This window comes from Neltuma alba, unplaced genomic scaffold (assembly GCF_004799145.2).
Source record: "Neltuma alba isolate B1F8T4 unplaced genomic scaffold, ASM479914v2 tig00001767_pilon, whole genome shotgun sequence".
Lineage (NCBI taxonomy): Eukaryota > Viridiplantae > Streptophyta > Magnoliopsida > Fabales > Fabaceae > Neltuma > Neltuma alba.
Genome location: NW_021632602.1, coordinates 22,914 through 50,890, shown reverse-complemented (window position 1 = coordinate 50,890; position 27,977 = coordinate 22,914). Strand labels below are relative to the sequence as shown.

The window sequence follows — 27,977 nt, the reverse complement described above, 5'->3', positions numbered from 1 at the left end:
ACGAAAGGGTTAATCGTCTTTTTTCTGCTCAGCATCGTTGTCCTCGAGTGGGGTCTGGGACTGGTGACAAGGGAGCATTGAAAGGAACGTCACCTATTCTCTGCTCAGCTTCCTTGTCATTGGCGGAGTCGAGCCAATCGGGGCAGAAGGGAAGGAGACACCACAGAAGGGGCACGCTTCAAGTCGACAGAACGAAGAGAGGGGTGCTGATCAGTGAGGTGCTTGTTAGAAACAAGGATGGAGAGGAGCTCGAGAGAAAGGACCTTGAGATGGAGGCACTTCAGGCCCTCAAAGCTTGCCGACCCAACTCTGCTCTTACTGTGCGCGAGGTCCAAGAGGATGTGCATCGCATCATTAATAGTGGGTATTTCTGCTCGTGCATGCCAGTTGCGGTTGATACCCGTGATGGCATCAGATTGGTATTTCAGGTACGAGTGCAAAAGAGGCATACTGTTTTTGTTTTATATTTAATTCTGTTTATTTAGAGTTTCACCGAAAATGTCATATGTTGCCATGATCTTCAATTGCAAGTGATTGCATACTTGACTCTGTATCCAAAGTTTGGATCTTTATCCTTACTGATCACTTCTATATCCAACTTTGTTTACAAGAGAGTAAAGCCTTGTTCATTTTCTACTTTATTACTGACCTTCCCAGAAAAATTAAATTTATCATGTTCAAGAAGAGTAGTGAGTATCATGAGCTGGAAACCATGAGTGCTTTACATTTTTGCAGTAGTAAAATAAGTAAATTCACGTCCTTAATGTTCTGGGAAAGCTGTGTTTTTCTACTTTTAAGGCATGCATGGTACGAAGTTAAAAGATGGTCGCGTTTTACTTTTGCTTTGGAAATGCGAAAATGTTTCCCACAGAAGTAGAAACCCTGCATCATTTATCTAATTTAACAGAATGCTTATTAGATTTTTTTTTTCCCCAATTACATTGAAATTGGTCAAAGAAATCTATGAATTGCCCATGCATCTAATAATTACTGCTGGTTTCTTGTGGCATAAGGTAGAAGCAAATCAAGAGTTCCAAGGTTTGGTATGTGAAGGAGCTAATGTTCTTCCAGCAAAGTTTCTAGAGGATTCATTTCGGGATGGATATGGTAATCTTCTTCATCCTTTCCTATGCAGTTCTAATCATATATATGCAAATTAAATGACTCTTTGTTCATAGCAGTCTTCCATAACAATTTTATGTTACTTTGTACAGGGAAAGTTATCAATCTAAGGCGACTGGATGAAGCAATATCATCCATCAATGGCTGGTATATGGAGCGTGGTCTTTTTGCTATGGTAACTTGCCTTTTTGACCATATCTTTGTTTATCCTCCAAAATCTGGTAATATAAGCTTTTTCCTGTTTTTAAGTGCTTTTAGCTCCATATATTTATGGGCTTTAACTCTGCTTAGCTTGTGCTCCAACTAGGATAATGGTTGTTGTTGTTCCCCACTCTAATTTCCCCACTCATTTAATCATTATTATAGGTTTCAGCTGTTGAGACTCTCTCAGGGGGTATTCTGAGATTGCAAGTTTCAGAAGCTGAGGTCAATAACATCTCTATACGGTTTCTAGATAGGAAGACGTAAGGATCTTCAATTCAATTCGCCTGCACACGTGCAGTCACAAAACCACAAAACTTCTCATCTGATTTTTATTAAGTTATTATTAGTAACTTAGTTTGCTATTGTCAGAGGTGAGCCTACTTTAGGGAAGACAAAGCCAGAAACAATACTCAGGCAAATTACAACCAAGAAGGGGCAGGTACTCACTCGAATACTTTGAAGATAATAATTCATTTTGAGTTGAGAGTTAGCTGTTGATTGCTTTTTTTAAGAACCTTTGTTCTTTCCATGTCTGTGCAAATTAAGCTAAATAGAGAGAATCTCCTGGCCTTTTGAAGTTAATTATTTTTTTTTAACGGGTGAAGTCATCAACATTCTTCAGTCTATAGTAATTCTTTCTGTAGGGAACAGCTGATCTACTACTCTAATTCATGCATACCTGCGTGTAGAGAGTCTTGTTCATGGAAATATGCCAGGTTGATTTGGCGTGTTTACTAACAAGGAATTTGGTACAATATACAATTTTATTGTAGGTCTACAGTATGATTCAGGGAAAAAGAGATGTAGACACTGTGTTAACTATGGGAATCATGGAAGATGTTAGCATTATTCCTCAGCCAGCAGGTAATAAATTGTAATGAAAAATGGGCTTCATTTGAGTTCAGTAGCTATTAGGAAGGTAAATTGTCAGTATAACCGTTCCTTGAAACTAGCGTATTTTGTTTCTGCAATATTGTAGATACAGGGAAGGTTGATTTGGTGATGAATGTGGTGGAGCGTCCTAGTGGAGGATTTTCAGCAGGTGGTGGAATATCGAGTGGGTGAGTCGTACTAATTTCAAGCATGCATTCATGGAGTTAATACACACTAAATAACTAATTCCTCTGCTGCATGGTCTAACTCTGTTATTTATGATCACAGGATTACCAGTGGTCCTCTGTCTGGACTTATTGGAAGGTGAGCTCATACGCCTCATTGCATCATGCTGCTGTAAAGTTATTAGCGGATGATTTATCCTGCAGCATCGTATTTTTTCCTTCTATGTTATTATTAATATAATCTAAGCTCCCTTGCTGCAATGTAAGCCATTTTGAGGCTGATTTATCTGGCTTCTGTTACTCTTATACTGCTTAATGGCATTGATAAATATGTGTACAAGCCAACTCGAGTTATAATGTAGGGTTTTGGTGTTAGATGAGGGTAAGTGTTTAGTGAGTGAATGTTGCTATTTTCAGAATTGTAGCTCATCTTGCTTAGACTTGTACTCTTACTCCGGCAAGATTATTGCTAATTTTGGTGTCATTTTGAGCTTGGGTTCCATCAACATGTGTACATTGTTAGTATTGTCAACCGAATAAAAGCGTTTCTTATTGATATCTATGTTTATAATGTTTGCTGAATTTCCACCTTAAAAGATTGAATAGTTGATACAGCTGGTGTAATCGTTCATACTATGATTATTGCAGCTTTGCCTATTCTCATAGGAATGTTTTTGGACGCAACCAGAAACTCAATATATCCTTGGAGAGGGGTCAGATTGACTCAATATTTCGGATAAACTTCACAGACCCTTGGATTCAAGGAGATGACAAACGAACATCTAGGACAATAATGATTCAGGTAATTTGAAGGTTTATTTTGTCCCTGTTCAACTTCTGTAATCTTGATGCTTTTAAGCTAAAGGTTGTGTCTTCTGGCATGTCCTTTACTTCTTACTAGAACTCAAGAACCCCTGGAACAGTTGTTCATGGTAACCAGCCTGATAATAGTAGCCTGACCATTGGTCGTGTCACAGCTGGTATAGAGTTCAGTCGACCTGTCAGGCCAAAGTGGAGTGGAACTGCAGGGCTTATTTTTCAGGTACTTAAATTCACAATTTAAGTAGCGAGGCTGGTTTTTGTGAGTGGTTGTTTTTCCTCCTATTTTTTAATCATTTCTGAATAAGCAATAAGCTAAGTTGTATTCCCTTTTCTTTTAATGATTGCTTTTACTCCAGCATGCCGGGGTTCGTGACGACAAAGGGACTCCTATCATCAAGGATGGTTACAGTAGTCCTCTCACTGCAGGGTTTGCAACCTAAAAATAAATGCTGCATTTGTTTTGGTTTCTTGTTTCTAATATTTTCGCCAATGTCTCCCTGCAGTGGAAATACCCATGATGACATGTTGCTTGCTAAATTTGAGACTGTTTACACTGGTTCTGGCGATCATGGGTCTTCTATGGTCTGTTATATACTCTTCTGTCCTGTAATGCAAATTTCTCTTCTTGATTCTCACTTTTATTTGCTTGGTTTTGTAGCTTGTCTTCAATATGGAACAGGGACTTCCTCTTTTGCCTGAGTGGTTGTCCTTCAATAGGACGAATGTGCGTGCTAGGACGAGCATTGAGATAGGTCCTACTCGCTTTCTTTTAAGGTATGGAATAAATGTGCTTCTTTCTTGAACAAGAATGATGTGTCTTCCCTGTAAAACAAAAGCAGATTATCTGTTGTTATCAAAAAATGAACCAATGATCTATTTTGCATTTGTTAATTTTCATTGGTAGCCTCTCTGGTGGTCATGTGGTGGGAAATTTCTCTCCCTTTGAAGCATTCCCTATTGGCGGAACAAATAGTGTGAGAGGCTACGAAGAAGGTGCTGTGGGCTCTGGTCGATCATATATTGTTGGCTCTGGAGAAGTTTCTTTCCCGATGGTATTTGAATTTGTTGAACGTGTTTTTGTAGATGCCCATGGATACATGCATTTGGCGAAAAATAAGTTTGGAGAGAAGTTGGTTCACTGATCTTAATACTGTTTCTGTTTGCAGTTGAGGCCAGTAGAAGGAGTTTTATTTTCCGACTATGGAACAGATCTTGGATCAGGCTCAACTGTTCCTGGTAGGCTCAACTGTTAATTTTTGTGAAATATATGATATAAAACATATGACAAGTGATGCTAGGTTAGTATTAAGATTCAACAGTCAAGTCAAGTGGCACAATATCTAAATTGTCTTAATTGAACAATTTTAACCATTAAACATTTGAGTCTTTTGATGCCTTTCTGTGGAGATGTGTTTGCGAATCACATTTTGGTTTTTATAAGGTGACCCTGCTGGAGCAAGGCTGAAACCTGGGAGCGGATGCGGATATGGGTTTGGGATCCGTGTGGATTCTCCATTGGGTCCTTTGCGTCTTGAGTATGCCTTTAATGGTAATCGTGAAAGGAGATTTCACTTCGGAGTCGGTCATAGAAACTAAACGTTTAGCCTGCCGCCCGGAGCCCACTTTGTTCTTCCCCGTGTCCTCACGAAAGCTTGCTTTGTCATCCTTGTGAAATAGCGTATGGCCTTTTGTTTTCCCAATATTAATTAGCTGTCCTGATGGCTTCTTTTAACGGTTAGATTGCTAATGCCTCGCATGAAATGGCTTGCTTCCATTTTGATTCCAAGGAGGGAGGTTGGTTCACTGTTGGGGACACAGCGCCTTGGTGAGCATGCCAAGGCTGGGGCATGTCTCTTCCCAGTTTAGAATAGGGAGACTCTTTGACTTCTTCCCCTCGTCCTCTGCTGTACATATGCTGTTGGAATTTTGGAGACAATATCGTATATTCAATATTCTTGTAATCCATATTTTCAACATTCACATGTCATTGGTGGTTTTGAACTGCTGTGCCATTGACAAAGATCTCGTGTGTCAAGTTCTGACTTGCACGTATTCTCCCACCCAGATGTTTATATTTATTTGTTTGTTTGTTTGATCGAATGGTCAAATGCATTGAGAGTCGAAAGTAACGTACGTCAGGTTAAGAAATAGACAACACGAAACACACCAAGTTAAAGCAACTTGTGACGACATTAACGAGGGTTTGGTGAGAAGAAAAAGTTTTTTTTTTAAATTTTTTTTTGTAAAATGAGATTAATTTTTTTACATACTTATTTTTTATAATGTAAAAGTACTTTTAAAATTTTGGTTTCTGTATCCTCTAACTTCTAAAATAGATGTAGCAGACTTTTTTTGGCTAGAAATTAAGTTTAATTAATAAAACCTGCTATCGGTACATAGAAAAGCCGAGCCGCAGTGATGGCACGGATGGGCAAAGCAGAAAGAGAATAAAAGTTGACGGACGTGAATCATGATGACCCCTTTTGACTCATGAAGCCATCTTCACGGCGGATCCAACTAATTAAATCATCCGCACTTTTTATTCATGTCTGCACTCACAGAGGGTAGGAGCATGTACATAGGCATATGAGGCAACAAACTGCATCTGTTTCAAATACAAGGCGAGTTTTGGAAAGTCACATGAGATATTTTGCAAATTTTCAAGGGTAATTAATGTCTGTTTTCCTAAAATGTGCTTAAGTGTATATTAAAATTACTTACCTCTTTTTTCATAACATAATTTCAATTACCTGTAGGTAAACGTGCGTTTAATTAAGTAATAAATATCTGTTTACGAGGATGTTTGAAAGAGGGAGGATATTGTAAGAAATTGGGTGAAGTACAAAGAGGTGTGATCCGCAGCGGAACGGATTGTTCCGTTTGGCCCCGGAGAGAGTGAAGGAGACAAGCGGATCCCCAGAGAGAGTGATCTGCAAAAGATAGAGAAAGAGGAGAGAGAGTGAAGAGTGCAGCCGGGCAGACAGAGGACACAGACACAGTCTCTGTGCTGTTTGGGGAGCCAAGCCGACCCACGGCGTGCAGGCCAAAGCATTTGCTGCTTCGCTTCCCAGCTATTTCTATTCCCCATGACGTGAATTTCACACTGAAGCCTCTCACCCATGCACTTCTTTTTTAATAAGCTCATTACATTCTCTCAAAAAAGACGTTGTTAGATTAATCACAATGACTACTGTAGACGTATAAGCCGTTGATTCCAAGTCCCAAGACAAGCTCATGAATGATCATTCATATATATATATATATATATATATATATATCTTTCATCTGCTCCCACACTATACCTGAATCATCACTCCAGCTATTCCCGATTTGCCTGATCAAGCATTCTCCATATTGTGATTAGGTTAGGTCACAGTTCGCAAAGTGATTTCTTGTCGCTGCCTTTTTGCTTCAATTGAATGGGTCCAACCACATTGGATTTCTGCCCATGCTTCCTCTCTCTCTCTCTCATGGATCTTTCATGCATCTCACTTTTACTATTTAATGATTCCCTTTTATCTCTCCCTCCACTGCCACTTCCTTTAGTTTCCTTTCCTTCTACTCTCGCATTTTACAAACCTAGCCTTTGAACCTCCCTTCCCTGGTTCCCACTTTTTAACATGACCGACCCCTACTGCCCCGAAGCCTTCAATTCTCCCTTCCTTTTCTCCTCCTCCTTTAACTTTCCTTGTGCTCATTTTAACTCGTCATCTCTCGCTTTACCCTCTTCTCCTCCTCCGAGAGAAGCCCTACCTCTCCTTAACCTAAGCCCTCCAAGACATGACGAAGATGATATGCAAGTAGACATCAAGCAGAAAGAAGGAGCCACGGGGTGTGGTTCTTTGAATGATGATCCTGTGACGTTGGCTTTGCAGTTACACCTCGGCCTTCCAACCCCAAGCAGTTCATCGCCTGACTTGGCTGATTCGAACCTATGCTCCTCAGAGACAGTTTCAGACAAAGACGAAGTCACAACTGTATCTTCTGGGTATCTCTCTGATAGGATCACTCCAGGCGGTCAGTATTGGATCCCTACCCAAGCTCAGATTCTGATTGGTCCCACACAGTTCTCCTGCCCTCTTTGTTTCAAGACCTTCAACAGATACAACAACATGCAGGTTTGTCCTCTTCCATCCTGCTCAACATTGATTATTCATTCTCTCAAGAGGAGAGAGAAATATTTTAAGATTGAAAGAAAGGGTGTCTTTCCCTTTCCTTTTCCCTCCTCGATCTCTCATCTTACTTTTCGTGAACATTTGCTGTGAAAGAGAAGAGCCTAATTCAAAGTTTTCACCTATGTATGTCATGGCTTCATTTAACCAAATTAAAGGTGTTAGATTTGTTAAAGTCTTTGTCCGTTTTAGGGTTTTCCATTACTTCCTCTTTTACTCAAGATCGCATTATTCCCTCTTTGTGAAACTATTCTATATACTTTAGGTCTGTTTCACGTATATTCACACCTACATAGGTATATTTCTATTTCCGCTGAACTATTCTACGTACCGACATGCACCTTGTTAATTAATACTTTGGCGTGTCCCCCACTTTGTTCAGCAGTACAAACTTGAGGTGTCCAAAGATGGATAATCGCTCACTAGGGTTTAATGTAATATGAGATCTAAGTTTAAACCCAAGAACAATCTGAACACCGAGGAGGCAGAAAATGAGAACGACTTCAAGTAAAAGCATATTAAGCTAAATAGGTGACCATTATTGCTAGCCAAAAGATATAGATGCACAGTGTTCCAAATCGTTTTCAGCTTTTCCAACTTTTCCTTTATAAGGATACCCTACACCGTTGCCTTTTCATTTATGCTCCATGAAATAAGTGATCAAACGTGTTGAGAAAGGATGCGATTCACACATCCTTCTAGCTAGCGCTAGCAGCTAGGTATAGCCAGCCTTCTGACTCCCGAACTTGGCCGACATTGGAAATTAGTTTAAAAATAAACGACACGGTCACGTCGCATAGACCTAATTATAGGTAATTATTAGCAATTACATGTTAATTGTTTCACTTATCAGCCACAGATTTTAGTTCAGATCCACTGAATTGAAGAATTGATGCATGGAACTGCTTTTGTTAAGATCGATCAGTGTTGATGTGTAGATGCATATGTGGGGGCATGGATCTGAATACAGAAGGGGACCAGAGTCTCTAAGGGGGACACAGCCAACAGCAATGCTGAGGCTTCCATGCTATTGTTGTGCACCTGGGTGCAAGAACAACATCGAGCATCCCAGAGCTAAACCTCTAAAAGACTTCAGAACCCTTCAAACCCATTACAAGAGAAAGCACGGGATAAAGCCTTTCATGTGTAGAAAATGTTGCAAAGCATTTGCAGTGAGAGGTGATTGGAGAACTCACGAGAAGAACTGTGGCAAACTCTGGTATTGCTCCTGTGGCTCTGACTTCAAGCATAAAAGATCTCTTAAGGATCATGTCAAGGCTTTCGGACATAGCCACACGCCTTGTGGTGTTGACTGTCTCCATCAGGATGAAGTGCCCTCTGAAATTGACCACCCAAATGACTCCTTTCATTCTCATCATAACTAATTGTATTATGGGTTAATTCCGCCACTTTGTATAATTAGTCAGGAGCTTTAGCTGTGGTTTCTCACATTGAACTAATTTTTGCTTTCGACTTTTGGACTTGTGCATGACTAGCATATTAATGAAGCAAATTTGTTCCTTTTGGGTTTCGGTTTCCTTTTATCCACGTCTCTCTTGCTCCAAACGTAACCCAGAGATAAATTGATGCTAGGATCGATCTCGACACATACTCAAATGCCAAAAGATACTCAATTTGAAAAGGTTTATATAATGTGCATCCAACGTTTGCTCTCGCCTTTGGCCAAAAAAAAAAAAGGTTTGCTCTCGCCAGCTAGCTAGCGTTGTTATCGCTCAGAATCTGCACCGTGAGTACACGATGTATGTTAGGAATATAGTATATGCTAACAAAGACTATGAATTAAAAAGAAAGTGTTTTTAGGGTCTCTCAGCTCGGGTAACTGCTATCGGTTGTAAAGTTTCAAATGGAACGTTAATTGTAAACTGAGTGTTTGGATAGAAATCAAACCATAGTTTCAGAAATGTTTTTACAGTTTACAAAGTAAATATGTGGTGAAGTTTGTTTCGTTTTACAAAAAAAAAAATCCTTCTAAAACTATAATTTGCAAGTTACCAAACACTCTTAAATGCGAAGGAGTATGATCCAAGGTTTCAAAGAAGCGACTTGAAGGTATCAGTATAGGGGGCGATACCCATTGATGGAAAAGAAACTAAGGGGTCGTAATTAAAGTGTGAGAAAAGAATAAAATAATGAGAGGAAGGAGCAAAAAGCAAGTTGCCTGAGGCTCATGAACGTGTGTCATGGGGTCAGCTTTAGGAGGCAATTATACTGCCATTTCCTTTGTGATGGACACATCATATACTACGTTGCCGACTCGCTGTAATGATTCCGTTGAAATGATGAGGAATTCAAGAGAAAAAGGGTTCCGTTTTTAAAAAAATGGGAAACGTAATCATAACAGGAGGGACGCACTGGATCTGAAATGAAGCAGTGATGGATGCGGGCTCTTGAAATGTCATTTCAAAAAGTACAGTGTATTTGGATTATTCAGAGTATAATCTGTAGTGTGCTTCAGCAGTGTGGAAGTCCAACTGTACTATGTTGTTATTTCCACTTTTCACAGCAAAATTACAATAAAAATAACAACTTTGTTGCTGGGGTTCTTTTTCTTTGGCAAGAGCGTTGTTTGCAACTGCTGGGGTTGAGAGGCGAATGAGTAATGAAGAGGGATTTTTTTGGCCTGTAGTAATGAAGAGAGATTACCGTAAAAGATTAAGCGGAACAGTGAAATGGGTGATGAAATCGATAACTAATAATGAAGTTTGGGTTCTTTTACTTTTCTTGTGTGTGAATGGATTACAGAGTAGCGTCAATCCGTCACACCAACCCTCCTGACCTAAGTAGCAGCCTCCACAAGAGACAAGATTTACCCACGCTTCCGGTAAGTGCCTTTAGTTTCTGCTTGGCCATAGTTTTTTAAGATATTCGACTTGTTTGATGGGAAAATTACTATATGGTCCCCCCAAAAAAATAATGATCATAAAGTCTCAATACCAAATGTCTTCTTTGGTCTTTTTTTTGGCCAAAAAAATCAATCAAGTATCATATATGAATATGTGTGTGCTGCAATACTTTTTGGGTCAATTGTTCTGTGTGGCACTTTATCCGATCTATATTAATTCCAGGAACCCTATCTCTTTCGTGAATATGAATAGCTAGGGAGCAATTTGTAGCTAAGGAATAGAGCTCATGTTGTCGTCTAGGTCCATCCGGGACCTAGCCTCGCAGTGGGAGGAAGTAGCCTTTAATTTGTCTCCTAAATCAATGCGTTTGTGTGAGTTAATGGGAAGACGCTTTCATCCAAAATTGCTTTCCACTATATAGAATTTGCTGGGGGCATTGATGGAGTTCATTGCAGAAACTGATCCAGCAGTCCGCTACGACACAAATTCCAACTCAACTCTTCGCCTTCATGTAGTTTGTTGATACAAAGGCACGAGAATAAGGAATTTCGGGGCAACGCAAAATGATGGGAATAAAGATTAATATAAATACTATTTAGTTAGTAATAGATGCCCATATTATATGCTGATTATGAATAATATATAACTCGATTCATACTCCGCGAGACACATTTATTTCTAGTTTAATAAATATAAAATGACAGAGGGCGTCTGTTGGGATGTGAATCAGTCATCGGAGTTTTTCTTATATATTTTAATTAATTGTCTGCATGACGTAAATTTACAAAATGCTGGCTTGTTCGGTCACTGCCGAAAATGTTGAGCGGACTGAGATAACAGCCATTTCGTTGTGCTCAACGCTCGTGAACCTGATCAAAACAAGATCCAAAACAAAGAAGCCGGAGAAAAACGGGGCGAGGGGAAAAGCTAGTGAGTCTGGAGGTCAAAAGCATATCAGTCTCAGATGCCTTAGTTCTGTAAGTGACAACGTTACCGCCCTTGATCGAAAAGTTCTGGCGCCGCTTCCTTAATTGAGAGCTTCACGCAGCTAGTCCGGTTTTCAAGCAAAATGGAGAATTTCCAAGAAAATCAAGTATGGAGGCAAGAAATCTTATGGATTAACAATTATGCCATTATCCTTCAAATGTTCATTAACAGCGCAGTTTAAGAAAGTTGATGGCTAAACAGGAAATGGCATTCTTATGCAGTTACATTAAAGACATCTTACGCAGAATAGGAGGTTTAATAAAATACTACAGACGGCTTACAATATTATTGATGGTATTTTTCAAATTCTCTGTACATCTTTCTTCAGGGTAAATCATGAAGTCGGAGATGCATCTCTATATTGATTGTCTGATATCCTCCGCAAATGACTGTACATTCTTGCCTTTCTTATTGACAGCCCAGGCGTCTCAAATCAGATGGGATAATGCTACTATGCAGTTTATGTCAACACGGACACCTCAATCACACACGGGGAGAATGCGTCTCATTTGGAAGACACATGTTCCCAGCTACAAGTTCATATCCTCTGGTAAACTGATGCTTAGAAAATATAGGCTGCAAATCCAGTAATGTTAATGAAACATGAGCTTACTGGCAAAGATTGGTATGAAAGAAAAGCAAGCAGAATACTAGGCATGGATAAAGTTAAGAAAAAGCAAGCAGAATATGAACTTCTTGTACCCCATTTTTAAGTTTCAAGACATTGTTGAGAGGAACTAGAAGAAGATAATATATTGCTTATTTGGTAATCTCACAAGAAATATGTTTTGACAATGTCAGGCCACAAAATCAAGGTCCCCAGCTAATTCTAACTCCTTGAACGAAAAAATCCAGATAGTTTTCTAAGCCAGCCCCTCTGCACCCCTACCCACACCCAAAAAAGAAAACTGAAGAAACCAAAGGCAATGGACATTGAGGACAAAGTACAGACCAAGAATAATAGCACCAGGAAAATTTAAAACTGAGGTGACCCAATGCTATGTGGCCAACATAAGTGCACCATCTTTCCACAAAACAATTTCTTTCACCCTTTCCAACATGATTTTCGCTTGGTATCTAGAGTTAACAAGCATGAAAGGGAATTTTGCTCCCTTCAATACTTAACAACATGAATCACACCACTACTTCAAACCTTAGCAGAGAATTCATAAAATTCGAACAATAGCATCATCTCATCAAATGGTAATTTATAAAGCAATGAGATTTGTCACCTTGCGGACATGAAAGCCATCCCACAAAACACGGCCTTAACAGATTGCTTCTGTCCCGCATAATCAAATGCCAATGGCAGCATTTCATGCAGTGTTAAAAAGGCCATGACTCCACCAACTGCAGTTATTGCAGAACATAAATAATCAATATAAATACCACAAAAATGTGACATTTAAAACTTCTATTACCACAAACCTGATCCAAGCAAGCCTTCAAGAATCTCAGGACTTAAGCTGCTAGGGAATAAATAGGCTGCAGGAAAAGGAGAAAACTCATCACAGTAAATTCAAATCTATTAATGTAAAACTCCAAAAAGCATGGTTTTGTAAAAGATTAAATCTGCAAAATTATATCATGACAACTCACGTTGAGAATGATAGGGAAAGAGAGCAAGTGTACGAGGCTAAAGTAGGCATGATATCAAGCAAACATGACTCACATTCTAAAACTTGTCGATACATGGAAACCTCAAAAACCAAATGCCAAAATTTTATTCAATTTCACACCGACTACACATGATACTCCCCTGTTCCTAGAGTAAAGGTTGTGTCAAATATCCTAAATTACCTCTAACTCTAATTCCCTAAATACTATTACCCTTCTAAATTCCCATATAATACCTGTTCTCATCAATATTACCCATCATTGTCATAATATCGCATTGCTTCTTAGTCATTTTTTCCTTAAAAAAGCTCCAACGATGCAAAGCAACAAAAGGGAAATAGCTTACCAACAATAATAACACCGAGGGGCTCAGCAAAGCCAGAAAGTGAAGCCAATTTGAATGCCTGCCACTTGCTAAGATACATTCATAAACAACAAATTAAAGCTTTAGGTAATACTTTATTGTAATTAGTATAGCAAAACAAACTACAGGCGGCATACAAAAGAATGACATCAGCCAAATCAAAATTTACATGTGTACGCATCGTAGAGGTGATGTCATAAACATCTATGTTCATTTGTAGACAAGTAAGAGCATCAATATCCAAAGGCTAAAATATATATTTAGTCTTTTAACTTTGTCCAAGATTTTAATTTGGTCCCTTAAATTAAAAATATATATTTTTAGTCCTTTAACCCTAAAATTTTTTGAAAAAATGATGACATTAAAATCTTAAATGTTGATAAAATATTCTCAAATGCTAACATATTAAGTTTAATTTTCAAAAACATCCATAATTGGTACAAAAAATAATCATTGGAGCCTAATAATTTTAGAGTTAAAGGACCAAATGTATGCTTTTTAAAGTTAAAAGACAAAATTGAAACCTTGTTCAAAATTAAAGGACTAAATATATACTTTAGCCATATCCAAAAGCAGTCTCAATCTTTTCTCTTATTATATCTGACAACACAATAGAAAACCTAGATTTGATCAAAAGTATTATCCTCAAGCAACAGCCTAGCAATTGCCTCCATTGCCACAATCATATGCATGTTGCAACTAGTAAGTCTGCTGACGGCCCTGGACATACTATCATCAACACTGCCTACAGGACAAGCTATTTGGATTGCAAGCCCAGTATCAACTTCTTACAGCTACTGAACATATATTTTCTTACGATCTGCTTCTTTGTTTCACACATATCATTGTTGCATTCCCTGTTTTTCCTCTTGATCTCCAATGGACTAGCAACTAACCAACTATGAAAATTCTGTTTACGCTTAAAGAAATAGAAGCCTCTTGTCTGTTGCAAGTAATTGAAAAACGAGGAACCAACAGTAGCCGAGAAAATTCTTACCTCTGCGTTGCAAAATAAACAGGAAGCGCAACTGCAACACCCTGGAAAGCAGATGACCAATGTAGTTATAATAACTGATAAGCTCCACAGAACTAATTTTTCTCTTAGATGATGGTGTGCTTAAAAAACTACGCTAGGAAGACCAAAAATAAATTGTTATCGTAGTTCTAAGTTTTTAACCCCAGGCCACTCAGCCCCACCCCCCAACCAAAAAAAAAAACAAAAAAAAAAAAAAAATTTCAGGGTCCATGGAAGACAATCTTGTAGCCATTCTTCTGGGCACCTCTGTTTTAGCTCAATGCAAGGTCTCCCAGGTAGAACCTAAAGATAATATGCCTCTTTTTCGTTTATACAATAAGAATGCATCTACCATACAGATGTAGCTTTTAGTCTTATAATGGGTAGAAAGAGCGATCATGCACCTAAAAGGTAAAAAAATAATCGATAATCTCTGGCCTCATGACAGACTGGAGTAAAAGATCAAGTATACAAACCCACTGATTGCAAGTAAAACATATAAAATTTAACGATAAAAATAAGCAAAATAAGATTAGAATACACATACGACAAGTCATTAAATACTTTAGGCAAGAAAAAAAGTGCAGTGGTTTTTCTTCATCGCTAATTGCACCGGTCAAATAAAATCATAACAATCAGAATATGCAGGGACTATGAAAGATCAGCATATTACCTCTGGGATATTGTGCAGAGCAATGGCCAATGCTAGGTTAAGACCAACACGAAGGCCCTATTGCAAGAATAACAAGACAAACATCATATCCAAGAGGCACTAACAATCCATGTGCAGATATAATCGCTCACTCAAAAGTTCAACATGATACCGCTTCAGCATTTAGAAAGGGGGGGGGGGGTGGACAGAATACCTTCATGGATCCAAGAAACACTGCCATTCCTTCTGGAAAGTTATGTAAACTTATACCTGTGAGATGACAGAAGAAAATTCCACATCAAACTTGAAGCCACATTGAACAAGGTAAATAATAGTCAATGAGAATTCAAATTCCAATTTTTCATTCACTACTTGATTATACCAACAAGATGCGTAGATAGCCAAAAAGAAAAAACTTAGAGGAACATTGAACACAGGGCATAATAGTCAAGAGATAAATCCTATATTTCCTTCACTTCATAATTTAAAATTTTCACTCTTGGCCTCTAACCTGAACTCCAAGTGATGCCGCTGATATCGAAGTCGGAAAATCGAAATTATACAACAAATCAGGATATAGAATTGGACAGGTAAGAAACATACATGGTATATACAATTTTGAAACATACATGCTAGGTTAAGAAACTCAAAACGGCAATCAGTGAGCTGGTCTCTATATGTGACAGCATTTTAATCAGATAACCTTCCAATCAATGAAAAATACCTCATTTGTTACTAAAAGCAGGTAGGTCATCAAGGCATTATTCTCTTGCATTATACTTAAACTTCCTTATCAAGTCACATGTATTTCAGTAAATTCAATTGATAATCTGGCATTTATGCTTTTGTAAACTGCGGATTGCTTTCTTTTCTTTTCTATTTTCTTTCCTATTTTTATCAACTTGTTCAACTGTATAGGTTTACTCATAGTGCTTAAAATTTTAAAGCACCTCAGCAGCTCTTGTGATTTTCAACTCCCTTTCTACATTTTTCGTCCTTTGTTGTTTAAGAATTCTATCGTCAAGTGTTCCCAAATTCCAATTTCAATTTCATTTTTTGTTATAGTCTTGGCAAAATCATGTGCCTTCATCACACATATGTGCAAGATTTAAACTTCTATCTATACGATGGAGACCAAACCATGGAATGCCTAGTCTCCCATTGAATAATGCAGGTTACCCTATAAGGAATTTAAGTGGGGGCTGGTTCTCCCACTTCAATAATTAGCTCTTCAGGGAGGTTTCTCACCCCAATTCAGTGGTCATCACTATATTGCAATAAGAAGCCACCACTCTTTAATTAAAATTCTAATACCAAAATAACCAGAATTGCAAGAGGTTTAAACACATCATTCATGTATTCTTTGTGCAAGGCTTGACCTGCAATCTACACTGCAATTAGAGGGCTCAATTTTTTGAGTAAAATCCTGATACCAAAATAACCAGTAATACATTTTTACTGCAGATAAGCAAATAGAAGTGATTTCACAATGTGCTTGTCAATCAATAAACAAGTACAATGAACTGCAGTACAAGTGGTTAAGTTTGAAATATGCAGGTACCTATAGCTGTAATTATCCCACTGTATAAAACTTGGCGGTGACGCTTCTTCATTATGTCCTTGCCTCCCTCATCCCCATTTTTCTATTTTAAAGAATGTTGTCATATAATCAAAATTTAGCTTGCATAAAAGAAGTGTAGAGATAACATTTATTTTGTTTGAAGGAAGATCATGAAAACCTTTCTACTCTTCATATCTGAAGCAGGAGCAAGCGTTGGTTCTGGGATAAAATTGGCCACGACAGCAAAGAATATGACACCCGCAAAAAACTACATGAACAGGAAGGTCTAACTTTTTGGTCTGAAATAGCATGAGAGGACATGCGATAGAAGTAAAAGAGAGAGACTGCTATCGGCTAAATATATAATTGCTCAAAAGCATAGCCTACCCAAAGATTGCCTTTGAAGAAGCCAAGTGAGTTCAAAGCATTATGAGCCAGGTCAAAGAACGATATACTCAGCATCAAACCTGCAGCAAAACCCTATGTGGAAAGAAACATTTAGAAAGGCAGACTTTCATAGGCGTGTGAACAAATATAATTGATCTTATGTCACATTTCACTTAGGAGGAGGAAGGAAAAATTCGAAATGAACTGATTTGTTCTGATCACAAAGTTTTAACCGATGAAAACCACCTGTAATAGCCCAAGCATCTTCAAACTGGGAGATTGATTAATTATTACAATAAGTGCCCCTGTTCCACATTAAGAACTTTTAGTCAAATTGCGCCAAAAAAAAAAAAGAAACTCTATCAGGAATTATAATCAAGATAAAAAAAGACGCTGTATGCTAATAGTTCGGGGAGCAAGGATCTCAAATGTTTTTCCATGTATTCAAATTAATGAAAGATGGAACCCGGAAAGAAGTAACTTTTTCCTAGAATCCCAATACTCAGGAAGTAGACATACTCCCAAAGGGGTTTACAAGAGCCTAAATATGCTTGCCATAGAAGAAGTGACGCGAAAATCCTTCTCTAGTTGAATGACAGGACAGTCTTATGCACGAACGATGGCACCATATTGTGCAGGGGGGAAAAAAGCTTGAAGAAGAAAACAAACAGATTATGAATCTGAACTTCTGTATAAATAAACAGAAAAGGTGGAGGAGACAAGGCGGGGATCGACGAGACGAATGTTTTAGGTATTGAGAATCACGCTGCAGTAAAAAGAATTGGCTTGTGAAAATGCACCGCACAAACTTCCTATCCTGGCCGAATTTGACCTTCGTGAGAATGAAAGATGGAGCACACGTACCGATAGAAGTACTCAAACCACCCACGAGTGAAAGAGCAAGAGCTACGGAGACTTGAGAATCCATGAGGAATTTGTTGCTATGTTCCCCTAAATGGGAGGAGAAATAAAAGCAGCAAATGTTAGCAGGATTGAGGAAAGAATTAGGGGGAAGAATGTCGTGAGAAATGCGAAGGAGTTTTGGGTGGCAGTTGAGAAGAAAGGATTAAACAAGAGAAAGGCGAGAGGAAGTGGACTAATGTATGTTACGTGGAGTAGCAACAGGGAGAGAGGGCGTATAAAAATAGGTGCTTGAAGAGAGAGCGAGAGAGGGAGAAGGAATTTTAATATAATGGAGAGTAGAAGAAAGAGATGGTTTGAGGACTTGGGCCAAGGAAAGAGGAGACTCCCTCACGCTTTCTTTATCAGCAGTCTATACCTAACCTGACTTCCTCCTCTCTCTTTTCTGCCCCATCAGTTTTTCTGTGTCATTTTCTAGTTTTATGCCCGTGCCGCATGACTCCCGAGTCCCGCCGCATTGCCGCCCCTAAGCTCCGCGCCTAAATAATTTGTTTTACGCCCTGCCTTGCCTAACATCCGAATCTTATTGATGAATAATCCGTAAGCATTATTTGAATTCGATGGTGTTTGTGATCAAAGGTTTGTCTTGCCTCTGTGTAAGCCCCATGACATGTCTCACCTTAACCTTTCTTTCCGTGGAAAAAAAAAAATTCCCTTGTAAATAACAGTAGTACGTGCAAAGAAAAAGTAGGCCCCCTTCAATCGAGTTTTTTTTATATATATACAAGAATTAATTTTATAATGCATTACACAGAATTTAAGGAAATAAATAATATTACCTTCTGCCCTTAGTATAAGAGTTAGTTGACAAATTTGAATGGATTAAAAATATTAGTTAAGTTAGTTATTTTGTAATAAATATGTTTTGTCTTTCCTAAAATATGAGAGATAAAGTGAATTGAGATCTTATATTTAGGACCAAAATAAAAATCAAGCAAACTCTGGTATGACTTAAAAATAATATAATGCTGTCTCTTGTCTTAAATATAATATTCACTCTGTAATGTACTACAAAGTGCTACGAGAAAACTCTTATATTTAGAACTAAATGTAGTATATTATTGGTTTTTATCAGAAAACAAAAATTTGGATCAAACGGGTCAGTTCAACTGGAAAACTAGTGAATGGACTAGTGGTCCGATTTGGTTTGAATGTTAAACCAGGAGAGAGTCGAACTAGTAGTGAACTAGTCAGATCGAAGTGAATCAGTGAAAACCGGTAAAAACCGGTGTGAACCGGTTTTGATGATTATGTTATTATTGGTCTTATTTTTTTTATCATTCAGCTCTTAGTATCTCAATCCTTATAGGTTTGAATGATTTTTAATTATGATTTTGGTATCAATGATTATTAATTTTAATTAATGATGAATCATAAAGATCAAAATTCTCAATATTATTATACTTTATTATTATTACAATCAAACTATTCTTATATTTTGTTATTAGTGATTATTAATGTTGTTATATTTTGTTATTTTTAATTAAATTAAATTATTTTAATATGATCGGTTAGACTTGATTTGACCTGACCAATTGACCTTTAAACCACTACCTCAACAAGTTTAGTATCTAGTCTCATTTTTTATTTATTGGTTTTTATTAAATACTACCTCCGGTCCTAATTATAAGACCCAGTTGACTTATTTGAGGAGATTAAGGAAGTAAGTTAAGTTAGTTATTTGTAATAAATACGTGTTGTCACTCCTAAAATATCCTTATTAATTAAGTGTATTGGCTAAAACTATCATTATTAGAAGGACTATCTTGGAAAAAAATGTATAAATATGAGAAACAAAATGGATGGGGTCTTATAATTAGGACCAAACAAAAAGTCAAATGGAGTCTTATATTAAGGACCGGAGGTAGTACTTCTAGTAAGATTTTTTTTTTTTTCACGCCATGTTGATAGTTCATGATGGTGATTGGCGAGAACTATTTTCTGAACGTGTGATTTGATCAGAAAGGTAGTGGTTACATTTATAATTTATAACTACGTAAGAAATAAAATATAGCCTTACTTTCCCTTTCGTGGTCCTTTGCTTGTATTTCGTGACAACAAGGGATATCTAAACGCGTATCATTTTTAAATTTTATTTAGATTATATAAATTTTTCATTTCATTTTTTTAAAACTAAGCTTACCTACAAGGCTGCAACCAAAAAAGATATCTTATTTTGTCTAAAATTTCTAATGCAAACTCATTATTTCAAATTAATGTATTTTGTCTAAAACTTCTAATGCAAACTCATTATTTCAAATTAATGTATAATTTTTTAAATAAAAGATATATAATTTCGTTGAAATTAATTAAACACATATAATTTATTATGAGGTGCCAACCTATCGGGTTGGAAAAAAAAACAACCTATTAGATAGAGCTAGTAATATGGGTTAAATCTAAACTAACTCCCCAAAAATAATATGTTAAAGCTGGCTAAAAGTCAATTTGCTAGCTAACAAAACTTTTTAACCTATACTATCAAACCCACAACCCATCATGGGTTAGTCTACCAACCTAAAGGTTGACTCACATTTTTTCTAATTTTATTAATTATTATAATTATAATTATATTTTATATCCAATATAAAAAATTTTAAAAAATACCTAAATTATTGTTTGATATTTTCAATCAAGTATTCGGAAAAAAATAAAAATTTTATTATATTTTATTTATATTACATAAAAAATATTTTTAAAATAAAAAATAGTTGGTGGGCTAATCCATGAGGATTAGCTAAAATTCACCATGGTGTTTTTCATCTCATAATTTACAACTCGCCGCTTACCCCATATTACCACTCGCGTGTCGCAGGCGTGGCCGATAAGAGTTGCCAAAGGAAAAAAAAATGAAGGTGGGGGGGGGGACATGGGAACTTCTGAAAATTGGGCGGCGGCGCCAACTGCCTCGAATCGAAAGCATGAATGAGCCTTGTTCTTCATTATTTGCGTTTTCAGACTGATCGAAAACCCTAAACCCTTTTTCTTCGGATTCTGCGTCTTTCTTTCGCACTCCTCCTACAAAATTCTGATGGCATCACCTCTTGCCGTCAGATTTCGATCTCATCTGCTTCGGACCGCATCATTGTTTCGGTCATCTCTTCGTCCCAACCACATCGCATCTCCGCCCTTGTTTGTTGCCCCGCCCTCTGATGCCCCTGCGATCCTTCTCACTGATTTCGCATCTTCTTCATCCGGCTACCGTTTCTTCTCTACAGCTCGCCGCCAGCCACTACGGTCTAAGAAGACGGTCGACATCGGCGCCCGAGCTAGGCAGCTTCAGAATCGCCGACTCTGGACCTATGCATTGACCTTCAGCTGCATGGCAGGTTTTATTGTGATCGTTTTGAATAATTTCCAAGATCAGTTGGTCTTCTATGTCACCCCGACTGATGCTCTCGAAAAATACTCCTCGAACCCATCGAAAAACAAGTTTCGCTTGGGTGGTTTGGTCCTCGAAGGCAGCGTCCTGCATCCGGCTTCGTCCCCGGAAATGGAATTCGTGATCACAGATTTGGTTACTGACATTTTGGTTCGGTACCAGGGCTCGTTGCCAGATTTGTTCAGGGAGGGGCACTCCGTGGTGGTTGAAGGGTTTGTAAAGCCCTTTACAGAGGAAGTCAAGAAAGAGGTTTCGGCTAAAAGTGTGTCTGGAAAGGCGAGGAGTGGAGAGTGTTATTTTGCGGCCACCGAGGTTCTTGCAAAGCACGACGAAAAGTATATGCCTAAAGAAGTTGCCGCGGCAATTGAGAAAAACAAGAAGATGATAGAGGCTGGCGTTGCTGTGGGAGAGGCTGCCAAGAGCTCATAGATGGATGGTACAACTCGATTTTGAGATTCTTTTCCCTTTTTTTTTTTTTTTTTTTGGTTCTACTATACTAGACATATCATGATCTTGGGGACGAGAAGGGGGTTATCAAACCTGAGGTTTTTCTTATGATAATTAGGATAGGCATTGGTAAATCATTTTTGTGAGGTGACATTTCTCAAATGAATAAGTGAAATGATAACTTATGTTTACAAAGATTTCTGTAAGATGCTTTCCTTTTGCTGTGAGAGGTAGGAGTTTATGGACAAAGACTAGAGCACGAGAATGGCCTGAAACCTATGTTACAGGGGCATTTTGCACATTGTTATAGAAAATGCATCTCATATACGGTGATAACGAGCATTGCGTTCTCCCGGCAATGACAAATAATAACAAGAGTTGTATGGAGCTCTGATTTTGGCTCGCTTGTGTCTTTCTCAATCACATATTCTCTTGCGGAGTAAGTGGTCTGTTGATTTGTAATCCTACGTCCACACTTTGACATAACACCCTTTTACGTTACATATAAATAAACAAAGCGGTAAGAAACCCACGAACAAAAGATCAGAGGCTAAGAATCTTGAAATATGCAGGCGCCATAACACCCTCTGTCTCGATTGGATTGGTTTTCCATGATAATTTGGCACCAACTCTGCCACTTGACAACCTCGGTTTGCTCCTCTGTTCTTTTATTTCTCCTATCCTGCGAATAGTATATTCTTCCTTTTCTCTTGCACTTTTGAATTCATACGCATTTTCATTTTCTCCGATTGTGCTTGGGTCACTATGCAATAAAAGAATGTTCTCCCGTTAATGCTTGGGTCACTATGCAATAAAAGAATGTTCTCCCGTTAAGTTACCTTGTTTTTCCCCCACCACGAGATAGAGTTGTGCTGGGGACTGCTGGAAAGGACTTTTAACTAAGCTGGTGGGATATGGTTCATGTTGTTGTGGATATTTCATTAGCAAAGGAGATTACTGTAAATTTAAAGTTTATTTCGTTTCATTTGATATTTCGGTTTCAAACGAGGGAATTAAAGTCAAGTTGTTGACCAAGTTCAGAAGAGGTGACTGTGGGGGACTAACACCCAGCCACAGATATGAAAGGTGGTAAATAGTTTTCATAATCAATAGCTCATGTAATCTCGCGGTGAGATAATACGGTTGCTGCTTAAGCAGCCTGGAGTCTTGTTGGTGTGACGTTGAATCGTTACCATCACCGATCAACCAAATCATATCTGTGGAGAGTCTCCAGTTACTTGCTTAATAAAGGACATAGGATTAAAAACGAAAACGAAAAAAAGTAAGATCCCAGACGAAAGAAAAGTGAATGAGCACATACTGCAGATTATGAACAGGCAGTTTAAAAATAAAAAAAACGGAGAATATGAAGAATAAAAGTGAATACACTAGTCATTATTAAAACTGACTTTTAAGTATGTCAAATTTATGTTATGAGGGATTGACAATGTTCGGCGTGGCAGGGAGCGGTCGCTTTTCTTCTCCAATTTCAACTTGTAGTTATGACGATTACAATTTATATATATTAAAAAAGGTAACAATTACAATGGTCTCTTGACCCTGTAGGCGACTAGGATTAATTTCTTAATTTTAACAAAATGCTGTTGATATCTTGTTTATTCATTGATGAATTCATGGTTGAAGAATGATTGACCCGATCAATGAGAAGGGGGGGTTCAGGAAATGGTGGGAAGCCACTAATGCAAATGTCATTGTAATCACTAAAAATTAGCATCTTGCCACGAGACGAGCCGATGCATATAAACAGCCATTTCGCTCCTTAATGTTGCTCAACACTGCAATAAGGGCACACCCTCACACACCCAACAAGCGTTTAATTCATTGGGGGCGAGTTCTCACTTGGAGCAGTGTTTTTATAGCTCGCCATGGATGTGAAGAAGATCTCCTGCGCCGTGCTGTTGGTGGCTGCTGCCTCCATGTCGGCTGCTTTGGCCTCCGAGGCCCCTGCTCCTGCCCCCGGTCCTGCTGCCTCCGCCTCCTCATCCGCCACCGTCCCTGTGCTTGGAGCTTCCCTCTTGTCATTCCTTGCCTTTTACTTGCACTAAATACTCCCACCAACACCATCATGATCCTGATGGTCTGGGCATGAGGAGGAGATTCTGAGATTTTTTTCTCTCTATAAAAAATAAAACGTGCAATTATTGTGTTAACTTCTGTACACTACAATTGTTTCATTCAATGAATCAACATTATTATGGTTGTTGATTACGATGAAGCTGAGTTTTTAACTTCGTTGTTAGCAGCCTAACATTTTCTTTTGAAACTCACCTAATGAACATCAAAAAATCTATTTAAACTTGAACTCAATGAAATGATTATTCACATCTGTTCGCATCTTCATTATTTGTAGCCTATCGTTTTGCTTTGAATTACTCGCATATGCATCTAAGTGATTACTGCCAGTTCTCAATTTTGATTGGATTACTTGTTCAGCAGTAAACAATAGATTCATATACAGACTTGGAGCAATATTGTATGTTGATTACTACTTTGGTAGGAATGAACAGGAAAGCCCCGTAGGCTGGGCCTCAAGATATTTACAAATGCTCTCCATAACCTCTCGACCCTTGGCGCCATTCTGAATGAAAGACTCAGCACATCGGTGCTCCACCTTCTCGGCGATGGATGCCAGCGCCGACAGTGGCTTGATCCAGATGCGTGTGTGGTGCCTGCAAATAGTCCACCCGCTCGGATTCTCTGGATGAGGATCGTACCGAATATTCTCCTCCACTTCTATCATCTTGCGCAGGCTCACGTTTCGCGTTGTTAACCGCATCGACTGCGATCGGGCATCCACCACCGTTGATTCCACGCAGTGGCAAATATCTTGACCAACTATCTTCCTTAGGAACCATGGCCCCGGACACTGAATGGTGATCGCTCGTGTGCTGTAAAGCTTCCCAGATGGCGCGTCAAGCCTTCGATTCAGCGTGTCCACTTCAACGATATGGTATATGAGCCTATTCTCAGGCTCGCCAAACTTGCGCCAAAACGCACTCGTGACCCGTTCCCATGGATGCTCGTACGTGTATTCCTGTGTGAATGCTCTCACCATCAAGCTGCCTCTTCTTCACCTTCAAAAACCAGCCGCAATTTAGTCGACATTCCAATCTTAGGCATGGATTCAAGTTTATTTTATCCGTGTTATTTTTCAATTGAGAGGCAAATACTTAGGATTTTTTTTTTTCACCAAACAAATGCTTAAGATTAAAGGCACGAGGAATCAACAAGAATCAAGCCTACTGCCTAAACATGGGTCATAGAGAAGATAGACGGATACAAGTACGACACTAACGCAGTTCAGTCCAAGAGGATACAACCGGCAGAGCATGAATGTATGAATTAATAAATAAAAACACCGAAACTTCCGAGATGAAAATCTGTAGGTTTGAAATTAATGTCGCGTGCATCCCAAAATCAACGCGTACGTACGCAACATTCATGAAGGATGAATGAAATCAAGTTAGAGGGGCCACCATCTGCGCTAGAGCATAAGAAATTATACATAAAAATTAAATGCGCAAAAATCCTGAGCGGGACGGACGTCTTAATTGTGCCGATCGGAGGATCTGCGGAATATAATGTTGGGAGAGGAGGGTGGGAAATGAGGGAGCGTGTGAGACGAATTGTGGGGAGAAGAAAAGAAGAACAAGAGGGAGTGGAATTGCTTGTGATCCAGAATTAGAAATAGGAGCATGTGATGGGTAGAAGAACGGCATGCGCTGGCTGTTATTGTGAAGATGAAGTGAGGTTTGAGGAGTGAATGCGAAGAGAACAATGGGGCTCCAGAGAATATGCTTCTGCATTTGGATGTTCCTTCGGGACTGCCTCAAAGTTGAATCAACACCCCCTCCCGGCACCCTTATCAAAAATTCATCAAAAAAAAAAAAAAGATATCTGTATACAATTAAAAATATACGGTCTTATGGAAGAGAAATCTGGATCACATATTTGGGCCGAAGAGGCAGAGAAATTGAGCCCCCGGGATTATTAAAATTGGTTTATCCGGGCCGGGCTGGCTTACCGACTTCATCCAACTACCAATTTTCATCTGGCCCGGTTCCCCCTGTCATGATCATTTGCTTCCGTCTCACAGGTATTTATTAATAAAATGGAGTGTTCATATTCTGAATAAACTATAATATTCTACCTATTTCTTTTTCGTTTCGAGAAAATTATCCCACTTGTGTTTGTGTGCGCGCATATCAATCCCGACACACTTTGATGAATAAGGGGGTGTTTGGCAATTTTGAAAAGTGCTTCTCAGGAGCACTTTTCAGCAAAACGATACAAATTTCTCTATATATTTATTTCGTAAACTGTAAAAGCACTTTTGAAATGAAGGTTTGATTTTCATCCAAACACTTCCTAAATGGAATTTGTGATCTCCTACTTCTCACGTTTGTCACTCCAGATTATTTTCGTTTTTTTATGTATATCTATTTAGAGTAAATCTATCACACTACGATTATTATTCACTTCTGAAATGGGGCGTTTCGTTGTTCATTAAACAATAATAAATATGAAGATTCTGAAAACTAAACGAAATAAACCACATCAATATAAAAACATGAGACAGATCACTGTGAATCGTACGCAATATGATTCATTCGATCATTCTTTTCTTTTCTTTTTTTGGGCCAACGATTCATTCAATCATTCACGGGACTTTTAACTGTGGATTGCACGAGAAAATGTGTTTGCTGGGGAGTGCCCTCTCACAAATGTGATGCGTAGGATATGTTGCGAAGATTCAAGTGTTGCCAAACTAATTAGTATATATGCTCACATTCTTGTTGTACAATCAGCATTTGTGATTCATTGCAATATTATACACACACACACACACACATATATATATATATATATTCTGCATGGATATGCCTCCATCTTCTTGGATCTCACAAATATAATGCAACAGGGCAGCCTTTCTTCTTCGTCAGAAAGTGAGAACCAGAGGTAGGACAGCACCATAAATTAAAGGCAGTGCCTTTCATGGAGGCCCTGCTCATTGCACGTCCTATTCATTAATAAATTAAAGCTTGCTTTGTCTGGAAAAGGACGCCATTAAATTCATAAACTTCACAGTACTCGAAGAATCTTCCATGCTATTTCCCCCTCCTCTACTCCAATTCCCTATTTAGTTACTAATCAGTTCTTCTTCTTCTTCCTCCTAATCATAAAGTGAATTCGTCTAGCTTAATTAATCAGCAGCATCAGAAAGGAATGCGGATTGCACGAGCATCAATGAATACTAAATAAAGAGGGATCGGAGCTTTCTTATGTTCCAGACTTTGACACGGGTGCAAGAATATAGTTAGTGTGGTTTTTAATAACAGTAATAATAATAATTTCTGCCTCCAAATGATGAGTGGCCGCAATAGAAAGCATCATGCCAAACTTAAAAGATAAAGGCCCATTTCCACAGCGGGTGAATTAATGATATAAAATTTCTCATAGGTCTGGTCTCACCGTAATATATGATTCAACAAACCCCAGCAAATGATTTCTCATGGCTCTGCACAACTTGACGGTTCTAAATATATTACATATGTAGGATTTGAAAGCACACGGGCAGCCCATGATTTGCTCCGCGCATATATACCCCATCGCCTTTAATTATTACACTCCTTCATTTCTACAACTGTTTATATATGTATCTTAATTTTGAATTGTGATTGGCCATAATCACATGCATGAACTGCTCCTGCACGAGTTCGTGTGTGTGTGTGTAATATTAATTAATTAACTCGTATCCGGGGAGCCAGAGGCTAATTAATACTCCCTCCGTTCCTTATTATAAAAGACAAATAACCGAAGTACGTTGATCAAAAAAACAGTTAAAATTAGTTAAGAACAATTAATGTGTAAAAAGTATAATTTTTTTTCCAAAAATGCCCTCATTAATAAGGAGAGAGAGCATGAGAGAGAACAATTAAATTATTAAAAGAAAGAGAAGTGAGAGGGAGGGAGAGTGTGAGTTGGAGATAATAAATATGGGTAAAATAGTAAATTAACACAAAAAAGTAGAGACAATTTGTAAGTGTCTCTTATATATAGGAACATGCTATAAGTATCAAATGTCTCTTATAATAAGGAACGGAGGGAGTAATATTCAAGTTAATTAAGGATGAGCATATATGGAGGCTCCGTGTTAATTAAAGCAAGCCTAATGTAATCATGGTGTCCTCCCCTTGTTCCCCATAACAATAAACAGTGAATTGTTTTCAGCTGTAATTAATAAATTATGCGTCGCCATCAGTGTCCAAAGGAAAGTGCGGGATAGGCGTAGGTCATAACCAGCTTATTGAATTATCCTCTTATCATATGACGGTAACAAAACTAGTAAAAATATTATCTTACAGCGTTTATCGTCGATTA

The 27,977-nt window shown here is 38.3% G+C and overlaps 5 protein-coding genes across 5 annotated transcripts; 3 read left to right on the top strand and 2 right to left on the bottom strand.

Moving 5' to 3' along the window:
* Window positions 1-48: 48 nt before the first annotated feature.
* Window positions 49-5,266, top strand: LOC114763274 (outer envelope protein 80, chloroplastic-like; the record flags this gene model as incomplete). The annotated part of the gene is given in 18 exon segments (XM_028952908.1): window positions 49-140; window positions 143-202; window positions 204-428; window positions 1,014-1,107; window positions 1,215-1,297; window positions 1,489-1,586; window positions 1,696-1,765; window positions 2,100-2,190; window positions 2,306-2,387; window positions 2,488-2,523; window positions 3,033-3,186; window positions 3,286-3,426; window positions 3,563-3,633; window positions 3,710-3,788; window positions 3,865-3,980; window positions 4,111-4,258; window positions 4,373-4,442; window positions 4,648-5,266. Coding segments are annotated over 18 exon segments (1,865 nt in total), but the record flags the coding sequence as incomplete, so codon positions are not given.
* Window positions 5,267-6,570: 1,304 nt separating this feature from the next.
* LOC114763295 (zinc finger protein WIP5-like) lies at window positions 6,571-8,909 on the top strand. The gene is made up of 2 exons (XM_028952922.1): window positions 6,571-7,324; window positions 8,317-8,909. The coding sequence occupies exons 1-2, from the start codon at window positions 6,827-6,829 to the stop codon at window positions 8,761-8,763; spliced, it is 945 nt and encodes a 314-aa protein (XP_028808755.1). The 5' UTR covers window positions 6,571-6,826; the 3' UTR covers window positions 8,764-8,909.
* Window positions 8,910-11,338: 2,429 nt separating this feature from the next.
* On the bottom strand, window positions 11,339-18,144 carry LOC114763238 (zinc transporter ZTP29). The gene is made up of 12 exons (XM_028952864.1): window positions 17,690-18,144; window positions 17,072-17,130; window positions 16,826-16,918; window positions 16,617-16,706; window positions 16,439-16,520; window positions 15,092-15,147; window positions 14,899-14,955; window positions 14,208-14,248; window positions 13,193-13,260; window positions 12,658-12,714; window positions 12,462-12,579; window positions 11,339-11,805 (listed from the first exon to the last, which is right to left on the bottom strand). The coding sequence occupies exons 1-12, from the start codon at window positions 17,751-17,753 to the stop codon at window positions 11,760-11,762; spliced, it is 831 nt and encodes a 276-aa protein (XP_028808697.1). The 5' UTR covers window positions 17,754-18,144; the 3' UTR covers window positions 11,339-11,759.
* Window positions 18,145-20,648: 2,504 nt separating this feature from the next.
* LOC114763284 (cytochrome c-type biogenesis protein CcmE homolog, mitochondrial-like) lies at window positions 20,649-21,834 on the top strand. The gene has a single exon (XM_028952914.1). The coding sequence runs from the start codon at window positions 20,778-20,780 to the stop codon at window positions 21,555-21,557; it is 780 nt and encodes a 259-aa protein (XP_028808747.1). The 5' UTR covers window positions 20,649-20,777; the 3' UTR covers window positions 21,558-21,834.
* A 2,203-nt stretch (window positions 21,835-24,037) lies between these two features.
* On the bottom strand, window positions 24,038-24,904 carry LOC114763221 (PRELI domain containing protein 3B-like). Its single transcript, XM_028952841.1, has one exon. The coding sequence runs from the start codon at window positions 24,649-24,651 to the stop codon at window positions 24,082-24,084; it is 570 nt and encodes a 189-aa protein (XP_028808674.1). The 5' UTR covers window positions 24,652-24,904; the 3' UTR covers window positions 24,038-24,081.
* Window positions 24,905-27,977: the final 3,073 nt, after the last annotated feature.

What these genes read in the sequence shown, in the direction of transcription:
- LOC114763284 (XM_028952914.1), top strand. Translation starts at nt 20,778, where the DNA reads ATGGCATCACCTCTTGCCGTCAGATTTCGATCTCATCTGCTTCGGACC.
- LOC114763238 (XM_028952864.1), bottom strand. Translation starts at nt 17,753, where the DNA reads ATGGATTCTCAAGTCTCCGTAGCTCTTGCTCTTTCACTCGTGGGTGGT. An exon ending in CTCTGCACAATATCCCAGAG is followed by an intron (nt 14,249 to 14,898) that starts GTAATATGCTGA and finishes TCTGCTTTCCAG; the next exon opens with GGTGTTGCAGTTGCGCTTCC. An exon ending in GTTTATTTTGCAACGCAGAG is followed by an intron (nt 13,261 to 14,207) that starts GTAAGAATTTTC and finishes AATGTATCTTAG; the next exon opens with CAAGTGGCAGGCATTCAAAT.
- LOC114763221 (XM_028952841.1), bottom strand. Translation starts at nt 24,651, where the DNA reads ATGGTGAGAGCATTCACACAGGAATACACGTACGAGCATCCATGGGAA.
- LOC114763295 (XM_028952922.1), top strand. Translation starts at nt 6,827, where the DNA reads ATGACCGACCCCTACTGCCCCGAAGCCTTCAATTCTCCCTTCCTTTTC. An exon ending in ACAGATACAACAACATGCAG is followed by an intron (nt 7,325 to 8,316) that starts GTTTGTCCTCTT and finishes GTTGATGTGTAG; the next exon opens with ATGCATATGTGGGGGCATGG.